The sequence below is a fragment of the Oryzias latipes genome, chromosome 8 (genome assembly GCF_053564925.1).
Source record: "Oryzias latipes strain Hd-rR chromosome 8, Olatipes_Hd-rR_3.1".
Lineage (NCBI taxonomy): Eukaryota > Metazoa > Chordata > Actinopteri > Beloniformes > Adrianichthyidae > Oryzias > Oryzias latipes.
The window spans coordinates 18,342,360-18,362,029 of NC_136244.1; the positions used below are offsets into that span (position 1 = coordinate 18,342,360).

The 19,670-nt window shown below is 38.2% G+C and overlaps 2 protein-coding genes across 3 annotated transcripts; one reads left to right on the top strand and one right to left on the bottom strand.

The window, feature by feature from the left end:
• Positions 1-10: 10 nt before the first annotated feature.
• LOC101165147 (methyltransferase-like 26 B) lies at positions 11-1,685 on the bottom strand. The gene is made up of 7 exons (XM_078950955.1): positions 1,552-1,685; positions 1,184-1,419; positions 936-1,098; positions 769-828; positions 622-689; positions 275-353; positions 11-196 (listed from the first exon to the last, which is right to left on the bottom strand). Exons 1-7 carry the CDS (start codon positions 1,594-1,596, stop codon positions 149-151), a joined length of 699 nt encoding a protein of 232 aa, XP_078807081.1. The 5' UTR covers positions 1,597-1,685; the 3' UTR covers positions 11-148.
• Positions 1,686-1,982: 297 nt separating this feature from the next.
• Positions 1,983-5,773, top strand: mrpl12 (mitochondrial ribosomal protein L12). Of its 2 annotated transcripts, none has more exons than XM_004071387.5 (5): positions 1,983-2,194; positions 2,993-3,185; positions 3,292-3,366; positions 3,525-3,662; positions 5,223-5,773. In XM_004071387.5, the coding sequence occupies exons 1-5, from the start codon at positions 2,130-2,132 to the stop codon at positions 5,337-5,339; spliced, it is 588 nt and encodes a 195-aa protein (XP_004071435.1). In that variant the 5' UTR covers positions 1,983-2,129; the 3' UTR covers positions 5,340-5,773. The 2 variants fall into 2 exon arrangements, with proteins under 2 accessions (XP_004071435.1, XP_011476416.1); XM_011478114.4 differs by having other exon boundaries at positions 1,983-2,188.
• Positions 5,774-19,670: the final 13,897 nt, after the last annotated feature.

A 19,670-nucleotide genomic window follows, 5' to 3' on the forward strand; every position in this document is an offset into this window, starting at 1 on the left:
ATTTAAACTTTCATGTGTGTAAAGAATTTATAAGTACAGATTAGACTTTAGATTATATAACCCTTTTCTGCCAGTTATTGGAATTTTTTCAACAGCAAAATCAGAAAAAACCTGTACATTAAAAAAAAAATCCAACAGCCTTTAAACCTTATAGCTTTCTGAAAATCAGACATTTGTAGTAATCTTCCATTTCAACCTGAAAAAGAAACAGATGCGTAAGTACTAAGTCAATTGGAAGGAAAGTATCTGAAGATAAAGCATTGAAGTTCCCTACCATCCTCTCCAGACGCAGTCCGTTCCCAAACGCGTGCTGTCTCAGCACATCAATATCTGGAAGACCCCACTCTGGATTTCTGTGGTGCAAAGTTAAACATGATCAGATTATAATACTTTGGAGATCACAATACGGATGCAGTTTAATTAATATTTTGTTAATTGAATCCAGAAATAAAAAATGGGAGGTTTTAAAACAAAGTCCATTAGAAAACATTTTGCATTCCAATTCTACACTACACTGATACTTATTAAATAACACAAGGATTTATTAATTAAATATAAAATGTTGTTAATCTGAAGATTATAAAAAGATATAAAAATTAGAGGTTAATGAGGTCCACTTACAGTTTCCGAATTTCTGCATCTAACTGTTCATTACGGCTTGGTGTGATTATGCCGTTAACAGCATACACCTGGAAAAGAACAAGAAAAACTAATTTGACTTTTGAATCCTGACTTGGGGAGTTCTTGAACTGTGTTCTGTGTACGTGCCCCATAGGTTATGAAAAGCCCATTTGGTTTTAGGATTTTTCCTGCTCCATTGATGACCCCCTTTGGGAAATTACAAGAATAAATAGAAAAAAATAAGTTAGGTCTAAATGAATATTTCTACAAATCCTAATTACTGAAGCAAAGGAGTTCAGGGTGTTTATAAATACCTGTGCTGTTTTGAACGAGCTGTACTGCAGTAAATTGATGGCAATAATGATGTCACAGGAGTTTTTGGAAAGTCCCGCCCATTTCTCCCATGGTTCGCTTGCATCCAGATGTACAGGCTGCAGCACTGTTTGTATGTGGGTCGCAGCAATATACGCTTTGATGCTACAAACAAGGACGGGTTTTCCATTATTTCAACCTCCTTATATGAATTTGAGAACTATTTGCCAAAGTGAGTCGAGTCTCAAACCTTTCTCTCGACGCCTCCTCGATATCTGATGGCTGCCAGGTCACAAAGGGCATCTTCTGGGCAAACCGTATGACATGCTGCCCCGTTCCAGAACCCAGCTCCAAGGCAAACAGCTGTCGGTGGGACTGATCCTCCAGCACATCTTCAAGCACCGAACAAAGACTCTCCCAGTTCCTCTCAGCCTGAGGAGACAGCAGCATGGTCTGGAGAAACTGAGGAGGAGCTCTCCGTTTTCTCTGCAAATCCACAGCAAATTATAGTGATCTCTGTCAGTGGATACGTCTTGCCTTCACCTTCGATGGAAGTGGCACATTGGTGAATAGTGGACCTGGTGGATGTTTGAAAGAGCAGATGGGTGCGCAGATTACCTGATTAAGAGGATTCAATCTGTGCTCCTCCTCAGACAAACACATACATGGACACAACCCAACACATCACTCAAAAATGTGTGTCTGATTAGGTTAAAATGCATTTAATACAACAGAAGCAGCAATAACATAAGCATTGTGTCCAAATGGTTGAAGTAATGACACGCTTACAGTAAAAACAAGTTTAAAGGATGAACATTGTGTTTTGGATCTATTTACAAAAGCTTTGAAGGACTTAAATGCATTTTCATGTGCATTGTTTTGTGACGCATTGTTTTGCATAATTAGAAGTGCTCTGACTTTGGCAAGTGAAACAGAAAACTGACATTTCTGACAGTCTGTCGGTGTCCATCCATTTACAGCTACCCTTTTATTATTGTGCTCACGTGTCTTTTGACCCTTGTGAGTTGCCGTAGGTTTGCTAACAGTTCACGTTCGTGGTGCATTGTGGGTAGGTCAGGAGGGACGCCATGTGCTGTTGAGGCAGGGGTGCAGGAGAAGGACCGGGTTGGACCAAAGCAACAGATTCGGTTGAGATTCAGCGGGATACCGGGGACACGTCTGCCGTGAACGTTAGCATGTACTGCACCAGCCGCTGCCTCCGGACCACGCTGCGCGCCGCCGCCAGCACGCACCGGTACCGGTACGAAGCCAGCGAGGCTCCGCGCATCCATCTGTGGGACTGCTTTTTTCTTTCAAGGACAGTCAGAGTTCCGCAGCCTATTGGGGTTAACCGTATAGTTTTTGTTAATCCGTTTGTTCACGCGCAGATTTAAGATTAGCATGTCCGCCGTGGCTTTATGTTGACGTGTTAGCATCATCATATGACTCGTATTTGTCGTTTTAACTACTTTATAAAAAACGTAAAATATTTGCTGCTCCTTCTCACGTTGTCCTGTTATAAAATTTTATTTATTTATGTTCGTTTAATTTAAACACGTCTTCCCTGTTATTGCTGTCAGCAAAGGTCATGCTCTAGGAACAGGAAATGCTTTGTTGCTAACACCAAGCTGCTGTTAGTAGCTCACCTGGTGTGTTTACCTGGGAAAAGTCATTGAATGCACTCACCTGGAGGAGTCAGATCTGACGTTCATAAACGCTAGGAATGCTAACATTTCGCGGTATGGCTCATATTAAACATTGTGATAAATGTAGGAATCACCATGTTGCTCGGTTGGTAAGGTAAGAGGCTACCATGCAGGAATCAAGGGTTCGATTCCCGGAGGGGCAATTACCTCATCAAAGACGAGCTATTAACATCACTCGGTGACGGTCCTTAGGCAGGACCCTTAACACTTCTGCCTCCTGAGCTCAGCTGCAGCTCCCCGCTCCCCCAGGGGATGGGTCAAATGCGGAAAAAAATGTCCCCATTGTGGGATGAATAAAGTATCAATTATTATTAAATCCCAGTTTAATCTGTTGGATTTTGTCTTTCTTTCAGGCAGCAGCTCCAACATCAGGTTCCATCCTTGTGTGCACTCCGACTTCTGAAAACCAGCTGTCATTCAGAAACCATCGCCACACCCCCGTTAGATGGAGCACCCAAACAGTACTCCCCCAAAGTTCAGCAGCTGGTCAACGACATCGCCAGCCTCACCTTGCTAGAGGTGTCGGACCTCAACGAGCTTCTGAAGGTCTGAGACCAAGTCACTGATTTTAGATGTTGATTGGTGGAGTTTTGTAACGTTCTCCAGATCCTGAATGATGATTTGTGAGTTTTTCTTTTCTTTTTGATCATAGAAAACTCTGAACATTCAGGATGTTGGAATGATGCCGATGGGGGCGATGGCAGCAAGTGCCATGCCAGCAACGCCGGTAAAAACAACTTAAAAAACTGCAATAAAAAGATGGAAAAGTTGCAGGCAGCGTCATGTAAAAGTCTTTAAGACTCAGTAAATTAATTGGTCAAAGTTGCATCAAATCATTTCATCAGAAATGGACAGTAACAATGTTTTTTCTTCTTGTAAATGAAGGCTGCAGATGAGGAGGAGGCACCGGCCAAAAAAGAGAAAACTCACTTCACAGTCAAATTGACAGAATTGAAAGCGGCAGATAAAGTAAAGCTAATAAAAGAAGTGAAAAACTGCATCCAAGGCTTGAACCTGGTACAAGTAAGTATTTAGTACAGAATGTCTCTGTAGAATGAATCTGTAACTAAAATCTGTTTTTGTTATGCAGCAATCAGAACTGTTTAGTAATCAGAACTGCATTGAATAGGTGGTAGTTAATGAAGTAACAGTGAAGTCTGTGACCCAGTTTGTTCAGAACCTTCTTTTGTTAAATGGTCACACCCATGACTCAAATAACGTTGGTTTAATGGTGGACGTTGTGCAGAAATCTGCATTTTTATTCATGCAACTGTGGTGCAGAAGTAGAGTGATGGACTTCTGATCGCAGGTTCAGTTTCCGTCAGTGTCAAAGTGTCCTTGGGCAAGACACTGAACCCCACATTGCTCCTTGTGGGTTAGCTGCCATCAATCAGCGTGTGAATGTTTGTGTGCATGCATGCGTGCGTCTAACTAATGGCTCAACGGCTTTAAACATGAAGAAGACATGTAAAAGCATCTGAGTCTGGGGTTTTAAGAATCAGTTCAACTAAATCTAATGGGTTTTTGAAAATGCAAAATTAATCAAAATCCATGATTTGTTTTACCTTTTTATTTGTTTGTTTAAACAAAGACTTTAATTTATCTGTCATTGTAAAAAAAAAAAAAAAAAGTTCCTTTATTAATGAAAGTTCCACCTTTGTTCTGTTTAAATCACATGTTGATGCGTTCCCTCAACTATACACAATATGCTTTGAATAGAATTAAAATTTTAAATTGTAATTTTTAAAACTGTTTTTGGATCAAACGAGTTAAAAGAAAAAGCCATTATCCCCACCCCATCTTGTGGTGGGGATGGCTCTCCCTCCTTCTTTTCACGTTCCACCATCCATTTTAGAAGAACGTAAACACTCACCTGAGCACAGGTGTTAGCTCACCTTTGCACTAACAGTTTGCATGATTGAATGACTGAAATATTTCACGCCAGTTGGTTTTAAGGCATAGGTATGGGTGTGAACACTATCTGTTTTGTGTGCATGTCGACATGTGGACATTTTTGCAGCTAACAGGTGTGTTGATAACATTCGAGTGTGTGTGTGGACAGGCCCCGCCCTTTTTGTACTACATTTGAACCTTACCGTAATGATTAACAACCAGTAAACTTGTTGCTTTATGCTGCTTCATGGTCTCATCCCCCCTCCCCTCCCATTATCACCCTCCTACCCCCCTCTCTCTCTAACATCCCTCCCCTTTTCTTCCCTTCTTTCCTTTTCCGTCCGGTCCAACACCCAAAATTTTCAAACATGGTTGAAATTAATAAAGTTTGGCCTCAATTACAAAAGGGGTTTATTCAGACATACCTCTGGTTTGTCTGAAGATTAATAACCCCTATTGTTAAAGTAAAATATGTCCAACACAAGAGGCCCTCAGCTCTCGTCTGTCTGTCCAGCTGTTGGACAGGACAAGTTAAAAAAAAAAAAAAGAAAAAGCCATTACTTTTAAGAACGAGATCCAAATGTTCCTTATCTTTCCTGAAAAATACAGATGCTGATTTGCACATGAATCTCAAGGAATAGTTGGAGCAAAAGAATAACCACTTGTTTTTGTGTCTCTCCTCTAATCCAGGCTAAGAAGCTTGTAGAGTCTCTTCCACAAGAAATCCGAGCCAATGTATCCAAAGAAGAAGCAGAGAAGCTGAAAGCAGCCCTGGAGGCTGCAGGCGGCACTGTAGTCTTGGAGTAAATCAGTGCATTTCTATGCTCGCCTCTTCCATGCCATTTCTCTGGCCACGCACTTCGTTTTTCATTATTTTATAACTGTTGTTGGTTTTTATTTTTTTGTGCGAAGACGTGGACTTTCAGCAAAAGAAGCAAAGGCCTTCATTCAATATTAGCGTCATCAGCATCAGGTTTGGCGCTGCAGATGGAACTTTCCAGGGACACGGCCTGCACAAACCACCACCATGCAGTTTGTTTGAGTGCTCCTGTTTGTCTGATGCTCGTGTAGCAAACGCTACCAAAATGCTGGTCCTGGTGCCAGAACTGGGCTGGTGTTTCTGTTTGTCCAGTCCTTCATAAAGGGACGGTTTCGCTGTGAAAGTAGGAATACTGGACCAGCATGAACTGTAATTGGCTCAGAAATGAGTAGTTATGGGATTAAAGATGAATTATTCTAAACGTGTCTTTTTGAGTAATTTTTTGTTGTTGACTTTTTTAGAATGTAGTACATTCTAATGATTTATGTATTTTCATCCCATTTAAAGTCTATTAGTACAACTATTAACCATAAAAATGCATAGAACTGCAGGGAAAATTGTTTCTAAAAATTACATTTGTACTGTATGTGATAGACTTTTTTTGAGTGAGGTCTTTATGAAACAGCAGTTTGAAAACTTACGATACAGTAGTTTACTTTTGCTTCCAAATAAAATTTTAAATGTTAAGCAAAAAAAAAGAAATAGCAGTGGGAAATACCTTTGAGTTTTTGTCCTAATTTTTAAATCAAAGAATTGACACATACAATGTGCTAATATTCTTAAATATAAGCAGCGAGAGTAGTTGAGTAAACTACTGTTCAGTTTAATCCCACAATATGCTCGAAAGCCTGTCAAAAGTTCGATGGGATAAGGTAAATCACACCGGTAATAACCTTTGGTGTAAAATAAAATAAACTGCAGAGATTGTAAAGGTAATTTGAAGAATCAAATGTAATTCAACAGGCTCCCATCAGGTGGCGCTTGTAGCCTTAATTTCAAAATAAAGATCAGTTTGTAAAGAAACTAGTGATGTATATTCTGCTTAAAAAAATCAATCATCTATATAGGGCTGCAGTAAACTGAACAAACAGCTATTTAGTCAAATCTATTGTATCTGTGAAAAATTATTTAATGAAGAAATATTTAAGGAAATGGCCAATCTTTCTGCTTTTTTAGGACAAAAAGGACTATATATGTATTAAGGGAGTCTTCTGAACTTATATATTGCTGTATTTTGTTAATGTTATGTGACAACTTTCATTTTTAGATGGGGAGTTGTAAGATATAAAACTTAAAATAAACCTTAGAAAATTTAGAGTTACTAGATAGGAAAATTACACAGAAAACACACTACAAACAGTATATTATCCTGAAGTGTTGGAGGGAAAAATAGTTTTAAAGTCATGGATATCTTCGCACCCATGGAGATACATTTGCACTATGAAGATGGTTTAGAAAATGGGAACTGTGGGCTTTATTTGTGTGAATCAATAAGTTGCCCACATGCTCCATCTGTTGAACGCCTTGGCTTCACCTGGTTTGATAGAAAAACGATTGTAACAGCTCTGTCCCTGTGAGCAGACTGAGGAAGCTAGTGTGTGAACAAAAACACATCTTCACACTCGGTCAGTTTCCTTTCAGTGGAATTTGGACGGGCGAGAGTCACAGCAAACTAAGAAGGATGAGCTGATGATGACGACAACACACCATGTGCATCGTCTTCATAAATATAATAGTTTTCATTTGTGTAGTCTCTGTCATTTTTATCCAAAGCAGTTTTATTTCTTTTTTTACTAAGTTTTTTTAAATCAAAACCTTTTTTTTAGTATTCAGGGACATTTCAACTGCAATGAATATTTAAGCTTTATGATGCAAGTCATTTCAATGATCATACAAACAAATACATGAATAAAATGTGAATTCTTTGCTATGTTTTAAGTCATCCTACTGTTTTTAATATTCAGAGAAGCCCAGGACTTTTAGTATTAGTATTAGTATTAGTAGGTTTCTGAGGTTCAAATATTTCCAGACACCAAATCTGAATATTCCTTCATGCAAGTGTTTTTAAAATACCAACTAACCAAAGAAAAGCAACAGCAGAATTTATTACCGGTGGAATCAGCGCCATAAGAATGAGGCTATGAGTTTTGGTGATGCTAAATTGTGTTGACTCAGACAGGATTTTTTTTTAATGTTGTTTTGAAGCCAAAAAAAACTGTTATTGTGCTTTTTTTTATATATATCTGGTGCAACAAACTAAACTGACCAAACAATCTGCCACACAATCCTTCTTCTGTTGATCCTGCTGAGTTTTTTCTGGTCGTTCGTTGATCCAACTTTGATCAGGTCTCCACTTTCTGTTTCAGTCACCTGAAATAAGCTTCCTGCACTTTAGTCAGCAGACATGCCGACCTGCCAGGCTTCCCATTCATTACACAGCTGCACTCCTTGCTGCTGAAACAAAAGCACAAAGAACAGACAGGCTGCTGTTGAGCAGACTCAGCTAATTCTTTAGAGAAATATATAGTTTTTTTTTAAGTGCATTAAAAAATTAATGTTTTATGGGCGGAGAACATTAAAATCTCTTTTACCAAACTGCTGCAGCCATAAGGCTATTTTTGCCCTTCTTCCCACAGACCAGCTGCACACCGTTTCTTGGCACAGAATCATTGATTAAAGCTATTAACAGAATCCTACTGTGCAGTCTTCAAATATGTCCAGCTCCTAATAAAAAAAATAAATTAAAAAAAAGGAAAATCACTCTTGAATTGCTTTTGTTGGTGACCATGAGGAGGAGGAGGGACATTTTCTGAATTTGTTTCTCCATTTGGATCCTGTTAACATGGAGGGCTCCCGTCCAGCATTGCAGCCTAATTAACACATTTTATTGAATTGGTATTGTAACACCGGACCTCTTACTGGTCCAGGTGGGCCACTTTGAGGGGACATTTCAGAAAAAAAAACTTTTACTTCTAAATTCTGTGATATTTCATATTTGTTGGTGAACACATTGATCTAATAATAATAATGCATCATGAGACCCTTTTGCGGCTGAAGCTGGCTTGTTTTTGTTGAGCACAAGTGTTGATGCTTTCACTGCAGGTGTGACTGATACTCTTCGTGGCTCATTTCCAGGTGTACTAACAAACACAATGGGGGGTGAAGGTGAGGATGATCAGGGTAGCTGTGAACATAGTGAGAAGTGAAGGTTGTCGGGTTCTTTACAAAGGCCTCACTTCTTCTCTCTGCCATCAGGTGGGGAAAATAATGTATCTGTGTAGTGTTTGCTGTTCTTTTAGTTAAAAACAGATATTTTTGTTATTTCGGTGCAGTATTTGCTTAAAATTGCTTTTTTATTTGTGAAACTCAAATACAGCAGTAATGTTGATGGAAAAAAATATTTTTTCTGTCTTTTAATTTGATAAAAAACATAATAATTTTTTTTATATTTGGATTTTTAATTTTTGAATTTTATTTCATTAAATTTTTGTGTATACTGGTCTTTTGGTTTTTATAACTGGAAAATGTTTTAGCAATAGTAAGAAAAGCGCTGTACCAATAAAGTTTGATTTGATTTATTTCAGCATCTTTTTTTTCTATAACAACCTTCGCACAGTTCAGCTTTACCACACAAATGTGATACAAAGCATACTGGAGCACAATAATTAACTTTATACAGTCCTAACTATTAAAAGTACAGGATCCTGTGATATATCAAACTGTACCAATATCATATTTTTTTATTGTCAAATAACATCCACAAATTTATAATAGTGGGAGAAAAATCCCATTACTTAAGAGGAAAGGGAAAATTTTACAGTTTTTCTCCATTGTTTTGGCTCATTTCTTGAAACAGAAATTACATTCTCAAAACAACATAGACAAACGTCCAAACCACTTGGCAATTGTTCACAACAGAATGGCATTTCTCATTAGTTTCATCAAATTGCAAATGTCTTAGTACATGTCTCAATGTCTCAGTACATCTTTGCAATTGATCAAGGGCAGGTAGCCTTCATTTAGCACAATTTCCAAGTGAAGAGATCTTGTTGATCTAAACTGATTGTTAATTCTCAGTCTAATGGTTGTTCAATCCAAAATGAGTCGGCATCATTTCATTGTGTAAGTCATCACATGCACAATAGTCTGTTCAATTGTCAAAATTAGTCAAGAACATAATACCATGAACACGATATATGAATCCCTTGGAACATTTGATACATTTATTACAGCAATTGACAGTCAGGTGAAACTAGAACTTGACTAACGAAGGAGGATGTCTCAGGCCTGCGAGGGGGCAATATAACTATGTGTGCTGCCACATCTGAGAATGGTTTGGCCACTCACATCCCCAGTCTTGGACCAAACAATAAACAGAAGCTCCTCATCTTCTTGGACCGCCTTCATTTTGATTTGATCCCTGAAAATGAGAGAGATCTCGTAGGGCCTCACCTACCACTATATGTTACTGTATGGGACAATGTTAATTTCCACCATGGCCTGCTCATCAGGGCCTGGTTCACTACTCATCCAAGGAGGGTCATAGTGTTCCTACCTTACTCTCCTTTCCTCAATCCTATTGAGTTTTTCTCCGCTTGGAGGTGGAGAGTGTATGAGCATCGGGCTCAAGATCATAGGTCCCTGCTCCATGCAATGGATGCTATGTGTGAGGATATTACAGGAGGTCAGTGTAGGGGATGGATGCGACATGCACTCCGTTTCTTCCCTCGTTGCATCGCAAGGGAGAATATACGCTGTGATGTAGACGAAAATCTGTAGCGAGACAGACAGCAGCTTGTGGATGGCCAGCAGGGTGAGGACGATGGCCAGGAGAGGGAGGGTGAGGACAGCAACCAGTGAAGAACTGTTACTTGTAAAACTCAAGCATTATTTACAGCACTGTAGGCTGCATTTCTTCGTTATTGTTTTTTGTTTGTGTTTATATTATAAAGTATATTATGCTGTATACGTTTTATTTTTACTCTGATGTATGAAAGTTACTTTATGTGTGTGAATGATAATTGTCACGGGGGTAATGGGAAGTACCCAGGCGCAGAGAGGAGAGGAGGCAGGAGGATGCAGGGAATAGGGTTTAATAACATAAACTAAAGACAAAAACAAAACCACTGCATGCATGCACGCAGGCAGGCTAGAATCTTGAAACACTACAAAAGCACTCAGCTCGAAAAAACCGGGGAAGAATACAATATGGACCAGCACAGGAGGAAGGGAAAGACAGCACTTAAATACATACAAGGCAACAAGACACAGGTGGAAACACTCAGGACTGATGGGGCAAGGTTAAACTCGAAACAACAACAAAACAGGAAATACTACAAAATAAAACAGGAAATCAAGGAACAAAACACAAAGTGACTGACACCGTAACAATAATGGTCAGAATTTCCTTGGCAATATGAGTGCAATGTGTGTTGTTAAACCTAAGAGGCAGCTCTTACCCTAAAATCCTTTTTCTTTTTCTGAGTTTTATACAAAATTGTATTCTGTTAGCTATACAAAAACAGTAGAGAAACCATTGTTGAAGGACTAAGCTAAGACTGAAAGGTGGACATGAGGGATATTTCAATGGTCCTCTGCTGTAGTGACAAAACATTTAAACATTTGACTTGCAGTGCCTACACAATGCCAAAGGGACAAAGTGTTTTGGGGGCACTGACTGTTTCAATGAGAAGGAAATTTAGTTTTGACACATGAGTGAATTGTTTTGGGAGAGATATGAGCTTTTGCAGGTGAACCATGGCGTTGTGCTGAACCATCCACATTTATTTTGACAAAAGCACCAAGAGTGTTGAGAACGTCCGGTCTGAGCAAGAAATGAGCCAAAGCAATTGAGAAGGATCTTTGCCATTTTGATGGCACTGACTCTTTACATGGGAAAGGAATCTAGTTTTGAAGCATGAGTGAACAGTTTTGGGAGATATGTTAGATTTTGCAAGTGAGCAATTGTGTTGTGCTAAACCTTAAGACTGTTTTGGTAAATGATCTTAGAGTTTTGAGAATGTAATTTCTGTTTCAAGAAATGAGCCAAACCAATGGAGAAAAACTGTAATTACCAATACCAAAATTAGAAATAGTCTGGGGTTTGAACAAAAACAATGTAAAAATATTCAAAAGTTTAAAACATATATTTTGCATGTATGAAATACTCAATATTTTGCACCAGTATCATTATTGTTGCTGTTGTTTTTACTACTATAGTTATCAATAAGTATGTGTCATATATATTAATTATTAACATGTTTGAAACAAAATCTTATTTGAAAAAAAGGATCGCTGAACAAGGTTTTTGAGCAAAGTTTTGCAGGTGGGACTCTCTGGTCCAGTGAGTGATGACCTTCTGCAACAAATTCATAAAAAACAGAGTAATTATTTCCTCACAAAAGGGGGCAACTGTAATTTTTTTATGTACGCCGTACCTCCAGATTTGAACAATTTGAAATGAGATAATCACTTTGATAACTATTGCTCCTGGAATGTGTCAATTGTCTCAAAATACAGAATGACGTCAAACTGTCTGCAGAACTTCAGGGAAAGTAGGAACACGTGAAAAGGGGAATTCATCGTGTCTCATAATTGTCCACAATTTGGTTCTTTTCATACAAAGAAGCACATTTTGTGACCGTCTTTGTTCTCCAGTTCTGCTTTGTGTGCTTGATGGACTGTTATATGTTTGGAGGGAAGACTTGATTGCCATAGAGGTAATTATTTTTTTCAAATATTAAATGGAATAAAAATTCATGAATCCATAAAACGAATGGCACATGCAGTATCAAAAGGATTATCCTGTTTATCTGCAGAAGTCGTGTTAAAAAAATCTCCTCCTGACCTGTGTATTCCTTTAAAGTGTGCTCTGTGCTTTAACTGGAATTAAATGACAAAATAAGCACATGCTTTTGCAGCAGGTTCACTGGCTTTAGATAGAAGTGCACAGGTTTTTGTTGGGCAGTAAAGGTTTTTTTTTTAAGTTTGTGAAGAAGTTATAAGAGTAAGGTGCAGACACTGCCTTTCTTCAGTCCTGCAGAGACTGCTGCATGTATCAACAAACTCTTCTCTCAGCTTTCACATCCGATTTACAGTTAATCCTTGACTTAATTTTTTTGGTTTGTTTGCACATAATTTTACTGAATTCAAAAAAAGCACACTTTCCCGCAAGATATACGTTTTTCTTTTGAAAATGGAAACATAGAAACAAGCAGTTACTCATTTTTGGCTTTTTTGTGTTCTTTTCTTTTTCATTAAAGTCACCGTGTAGTCACTTTTGTATATCTCCTATGGTATTTTCTGATACAACCTCTTTTTATCTGCTCAGGGAGGCTGTGCCACAATTCTGAGTCAAACACTTGATGTTCAAATCATTATTAATAAATTCTAATTAAACTCATGAGATGAAGGGTTTTTTGTACATGACATGTTGTCACCTGCCATCTGTTGCACTCTCACATGGATGAGACTTTTTTGTATAAAGTCACATTAAAAGCTGAATCATATTCATTATTTCCTCTTTTTTTGATGGATGCGGTCTCTTCTTTTTTGAAGTGCAATATTAAAAAATATTGATTTTTGTTAAAAAGTAGTCTTTAATCCCACTTTTTCAGTCTCAAAGTGTCTCAAATCATTTAAGTTAACAGTCCAGCCATTCACAAATTTGCTGACTTGTTGTTTCTTCTGTAATCAGACACGGGTTTTTGGACCTTGTTTTGTCTGACGTCTTCCGTCTTCGTCAGAGTCGTCAAATTTGTCATCCACAGACTTATTTCCCTAGACTATTTAAACTTAAGCTAGAAGGAAGCCCAAAGAATTTACATGGGATTTTTCTGTCTAATCTCAAACTTTCGGACAACTTCTATGAATTTAATCCAAGGCTTCTATTTTGAAAGCCTTCCAATGTGGTTTAGTGTGAGTTTGTGTTTGTTCATTCTTCTGTGTTTTCATTGAAAACCAACACTCAGGTCAATGGAAAAGAGTAGCAGCAGCTGCCATGTACTTTACTGATCTTCTGGCAACTAGAATGAATGCATCGTTTCAAAAATGTAGAGAGTTTGAAGACAAGATGGATGAAGATGTTGTCTCTTAACAAGAAGGAAACCCCATGGCACATCTTAGATAGATGATTGTGAAGATCTTTGACAGTTGCTGTGAGCGTTTTACATTTTGGCTCCATTGAAAATGACTCGACTTGGTTCGTCTCTTGTGTTCCTTTTGTTTTATTGCAGAGGATGTTTCTCTGGAAGGGCAAAGCTTGGCCTGAAGGCATTTTACAAGGTGCTGAGGATGCCGACCTGACTCTTAATAGCACAAGGATGTGAGGTTTTTGCATCTTTTGGTCCAAGATATCACCACTGAATCATAATTAGATTAGATTAGTGCCCTGGGTTAGTCCCAGCAGCCAAACTCCTCGTCCTTTACACAGCCCTTTGTATTCTTTTAGGAGCTGAGGCAGCATTTAGCAAACTAAAAGCTCTGCTTGACTAATCAGAGTTACTTTAACAGCCCTTGATCATCAAGATTGGTCACAATATAGCTTCTATAGGTTTGATTTAATAAAAATAAAAAGTTTTTAAATGATTAATAAACTAAATGAGTCATGCTGTAATATTACAGGACACTTCCTTTTGAAGTGACACTTCTGTCTAACATGACCTTCTTTGCCCTCTGGGGGACAGTGTTACACCTAAAAACAATTAGTTGCCTTTGTTAATAAGTGGCCTAATTTTTCTCTCAACACCAGCACAGTTCTGATTGAACTTTTCTCTCATTAATGTATAAATCCCAGAACTCCTAGTATACACACTACAAAATAAGAGCGTTTGATTTCAACGACTGCACTCTCATGAGGACGGTCAGCAGAAATCACATCTAAATTGCGGTTTTGTGCGTGTGGGTTTCTGGCTTCACGTTAATAAATATTCTTCCAGGCATTATTTCTCCAAGTATTTCCTTCTTGAATGTTGCACAATCCATCATACCTAGCTTAAACGGTCACTCTAATGTTTTTTCCACGTCTACTGGTTTCTTCACTTCCTAAATCAGAGTCGATGAGCGAGTCATGACTTCTGACAGCTCTGTGTTTGATGCTAATGTAAAATGCTAATATCTGGAGAAAGTTCAACCTGCTGAAAGGCAGATGTGCCCCCAAAGATTCATGTGTTTTGGCATGAATCTGTCTAAAGAAGCCCTTTGAATAGAAAATAGGTGTTTTTGAGATACAGTGGGGCTTTTAAGCTGCTTACAGATAATGGAGAGGTTATATAACCCTGTTAAACCTGTGCAAAAATTCGATTAATTGAGGCAGTTATCTGCAGCTGTTATGGAGCATGCAGGAAGGGCAGCGTGATGACACGGGTCTGTAATGGCAGATAATGCATTGTATAGGAGGAGCACCTATTCACTGTTTTCATATTTACATTTTGGTTTACCTGCTATAAGCCCTGTATAGATGTATGCACATACATTGCGTTGTCAGCACAGATTTAATTTTATTTGTGATCTTTCAAATACATTGTTTGTCCTGTTCCAAAGCAGGATGAAGTCCTCTTGTTTTAATTTTATCTAGAAAGAAAATGTTTAAATTTGTATGCTAATTTTTTAAACTATGTTATTTGCATTTTGACACAGAGTAAATAATTTTCAGCTCTGTCTCTAAGTGATTTGACATGTATAGGAATATGTTTCCCTAAATTACTTTAAGGCAGCTATCTATTTCCGTTCTACAGCGAAACGTGCAACAGCAAAATGCAAAGGACAGGCATTGGAATGATCATTACCACGTGTCATTTCCTCTGCTTTAATGAAAAGCTTTCATTGAAAAGTCAACCACACAACTGCAGTTAAGACGTTGAGCTTTTATGTGCGTTTTTCTTTTTTTAACGGGTTCACATTTAAAGCCATATTTGAAAGTGAATTAATGGAGTTTAAATGTCATTTCAAAGATTTGCCTTTCTGTTTTTTTTTAGCTTGATAAATATTACTCGGGTGAACTCTTATAAAGTTATAACTAAAGTACATTGAACATCAAGTCCTACAATTATTTACTTCTGGCATTTTGAAGCTGTCATTTTTGCCTTTCATTTTCTTTTAGATAAAAAACATCAAACAACAGCACAATGCTGCTGTTAACATTTGTAGCTGTGAGTGTGCATGCTGGCGTAAGAGTCACTGAGAGGACAAACATGTTGCCTTGATTTAATTTAAGGGGGATTTTTTTCAGAGAAAAATGTGTCTGTTTCACAGGTTATAACACGCTTTGACAGGCAGTTTTGGTTAAGAGGGTAAAGAAGCCAACTGCTAGATGATGGTTTGAATCCAAGCCTTGATAGTTTATTCCCTTGGGCACTCCATGTTGACTCAAATGTGTCAAATTTACAAAGGTTTTCAGTTATTTTTGGGAAAAAGAAAAAGAAATCTGTTAAAAAGTATTAATCTACGTCTCTTAGAAGCACAAAGTTGCATTTGTGGGCAGCTTTGTTTATTTTAATCATTGTTGTGTGTGTGAGTCTAAAAATCGAATTTTGTAAAAATATTTTGTAATAGGAACAGTTAGATTGCACCGTAATTTGATCAGAACTAAATAATCCATATTCTAAGAAGTTGATAGGCAACATTTACCTGATAAAAAACTCATTATTTCAGTTGAACCTCTCTGAGCCTTTTTTCTGTCAGATATCAACCAGCTTTTACAAATATCAGCTTCTCCTGTGCCATCCACAGCAAGTTCTTATCTCCTAAAAGTCAAAATTGCTACAAAAGCACCTCACACCGTCATTTTGTATGTTCTAAGTGGGGAAAAAGGGTGCAACAGGAACCAAATGTCTGTGAAATTATACTTAAAAAGAAAAATAAACTGACTTGTGGCTTGGAGATTTTCCTTAATGGAGGACTCTGCCAGCTTCTCGCCGTGCGGGAGAAGCATCGATCCTTGACTTGGACCAAAGACAGTTGAGAGAATAAACTTTACTTTATGGAAAAGCTTGTGGGTGGGAGTGGGAGCCAGACCTCTCTGTTAAGGTCTCTTGTGGATCTAAGCTTACGTGCCTCCTCCCTCTACTTTGGACTGCTGAAGCCTTCACATCCTGCCAGGACGGGGATTCTCATATAAAAAGAACTGAAGCCAGCAGAGATGACGTCCTAAAGACCTTATGTGAGGATGATAATGAGTCTTGATCGGCAGGTTTGAGGATCAGCTTCATTTATATTTATTTATCTTTTGGTCTCATAGTGACAGCAAAGATAAGCAGCTGGATGGCTCAGTTGGTTAAATGCAGAACTGGCACATGGAAAACCAGCTTTTGAGCTTCATCCAGTGTCCCTTCGCGCAAGGGTCCCTTCCCTTCAGGCAAGACCCTTTGTGCTTCTGTCTAACAATGTAGCCAAAAGGGGGCTCAACCCTGCGCCGGTTACCCAGCCTGGATAAAGTACGAGATTGTGTCAGGAAGGGCATCCGGAGTGAAAATCTATGCCAAACCACCTATGAAAATCAATGGCTGAAGGGATATGCTGAAAGGTGAACAACAACAGTGACAGCAAAAATAAGATGTACCAACAAGACTATATACACCAACCGGCCACTTTATTAGGTACTTCTTGCTAGTACCGGGTTGGACCCCCTGTTTACCTTCAGAACTGCCTTAATCCTTGTTAGCATAGATTCAATAAGGTACTGGAAACATTTCTGAGAGTTTGATCCATATTGTCATGATAGCGTCACGCAGTTGCTGCAGATTTGTCGGCTGCACAACTGTGAAGCCAATCTCACCTCTGACATCAACAAGGCATTTATTTCCACCCACAAAACTGCCACTCACTAGTTCTTTTTTCTTTTTTAGATCATTTTCTGTAAACCCTAGATATGGTTGTGCATGAAAACCCCAGTAGATCAGCAGTGTCTGAAATACCAGCCCCTCTGGCACCAACAGCCGTGCTACGTTCAAAGTCACTTGAATCCTTTTTTCTTCCTCATTCTGATGGAAGAAAAATGAACTGCAGCAGACCTACATGCCTATAGCCATATGATTGGCTGATTAGAAATTTGCGTCAATGAGCAATTTGCTCCTTTAAACATTTGTTTTGCTGCCCTACCTTCAATTAAGTTTGAAGAAAGTTTAATTGAACTGAATCCTCCCGTCTCTGCTTGTCAGCCCCTTGGGTCCTTCTCCATCATACCACCAAATCTCATGTTTACAATCATTTTCTAATTGATAAGACATGCTAAACCCTTTTATTCCCACAAAATGTTTAACAGTTTAATGAGGACTGCTGCCAAACGAAAGCAAAAAGTCTTCCTCCTACAGAATTTTAATGATAATGATGATACTCGGCATTAAAAAGAGGATGTTGTCCTGGGGTCTCAGAATCGCATCATTTTCTGAGATTGTTTGTTTTTAGAGGACTCTTGCTGATGGAGAGGAATTGCACTGTGGTTTTCTCATCAAACAACAGCTGCAATAAAGAAAACATGTTTTTCTAATCTATTACAAAGCTTTTTTTTAATCCAGTGTTTGGTCAATTCCTTTTCATTCCAGTCAAGTAAAAAATATATATTCCGGAAGAATACCTACGTATTGATTTTAATCTGTGGAAGCAGCAATATGTCACAGCAGATGTTTCATCCGAGGATTAAAGGGTTGAACATAATTGATGTGAAATGGTTAATGACCCGCCCAGTCTCACGGTCTAATTAATGATTTCACACATGAATGACTTGCATTTGTCTCATTGCATCATGCAGCTCTCAGTAGAAGCTATTTTTTGCTGAACAGCTGGAAGAGAAACCATCGTTCGCTAATTTTAATCTAATCACTTAATCGCTGCTTATCCAGCAGGCATAGACAAATGATTTGCAGATGAACTGTTTTGGGGATAATCAATAGGGCCAGTTCTCATGAGTCAATTGTCTGAGCCTTCCAAGTTGGTTTGTGGGTCTGGTTTCTTTGGAAACAGGCAGAGGGCCTCAGCTTTAAGCGCTGTGCGCTCTGGCAGCTCTCTGCTGCTGCGGTGACAGTGTGGTCAGAGAGGTTTTCTCCTCCAGCAGGATACTTGTTTTCACCACCTAAGCAAAATGTTGGAACACTTTCATGTCCCATCAAAAACGTCTTCAAGTCTGCATGTGTACAAACCATATAGACCAGCTGAAGACATTTGTAGCGTTGCAAATATATTTTTCTGAATTTGAAATGGAAAATAAAGTGGAAAATAAGTTCTTTAAATGTCACATTTGTCCAAATAAATGTCAGAAGTACAAGATAATACTTACTGTATCATTAAATTCAGCTTTTTTTCTACCTTTCTTTTTCTTATAGTCTCAGTCCAATCATCTTTTGATCCATTGTAAAAGCGTTCCAAGTGGTCCTTTTAATTATAAGTATGCTGTTTTTAGCCAAAAATCACCTGTCATCACAACTACAATCTTTTTCAAACTAGATTTTTCATCCGCTCCTGATTTACAACAATTCAGATAAAGAAATACTCAGAAATGCAATTTTAATCTTAATTTTCTGAATAGGCCTACATGTTCTCCATCATCAGAAGAAAATGTTGAAAACACCAAAAACAAGATTTATAAAACAGTTGTTTTTTAAAGTCAACACACTTGGGGACCTCTTTTTATCCACTTTCCATAAAAGTGTATGTTTTTAAACTGAAAGAATGTATTTTTATCTGAATTTTGTAACTCTAAGTGAACAAGGATTGACCTTTTGTAGTTTTTGAAAGCATTTTTCAAAAAGCAGCAGGCGGTTTTCATGTAGAACATTGACATACTTGTTTTCTTTTTTTTTGCAGCAACTTTCTTTTTCAGGGACTATTTTTCTGTTTTCCACAGAGCTTTTAAAGAATAGCTGAACACAAACTTTTTACCTTTGTGTTTTAAAGTTGAGATCCATCAAGGAACTGAACTCTCACTCTAAGGACAACCTGTCCACAATCACACCACAGGTGTACTGGAAGTCACTGAGTAGCTTCACTGGAAAAATTGGAGCCAAAGGTTTTGTTCAAGGGCAGCGCAGTAAGGATTTTTAATGGGGGTCAGGCAGACACACATACAAAACTGTTCCATCCGGATTCTGTTTCTCCCTGCTGATTTGTACTAGAGTCGGCAATGATGCTGCAGTGCACGAAAAAGGACAGAGACTTGCTGTAAGCCCCCCTGATCGTTGTTAATTAAAGATAACACGGCCTTGTTTCATTATGAATGAAATGCCAAATTAGCTCTACTATGGTTTGGATTCAAACTGTCTACTTTGATTTAAATTAATTTTAAACAATAATCAGAATCAACTCCAACATTTTCTTTTTACTTTAAA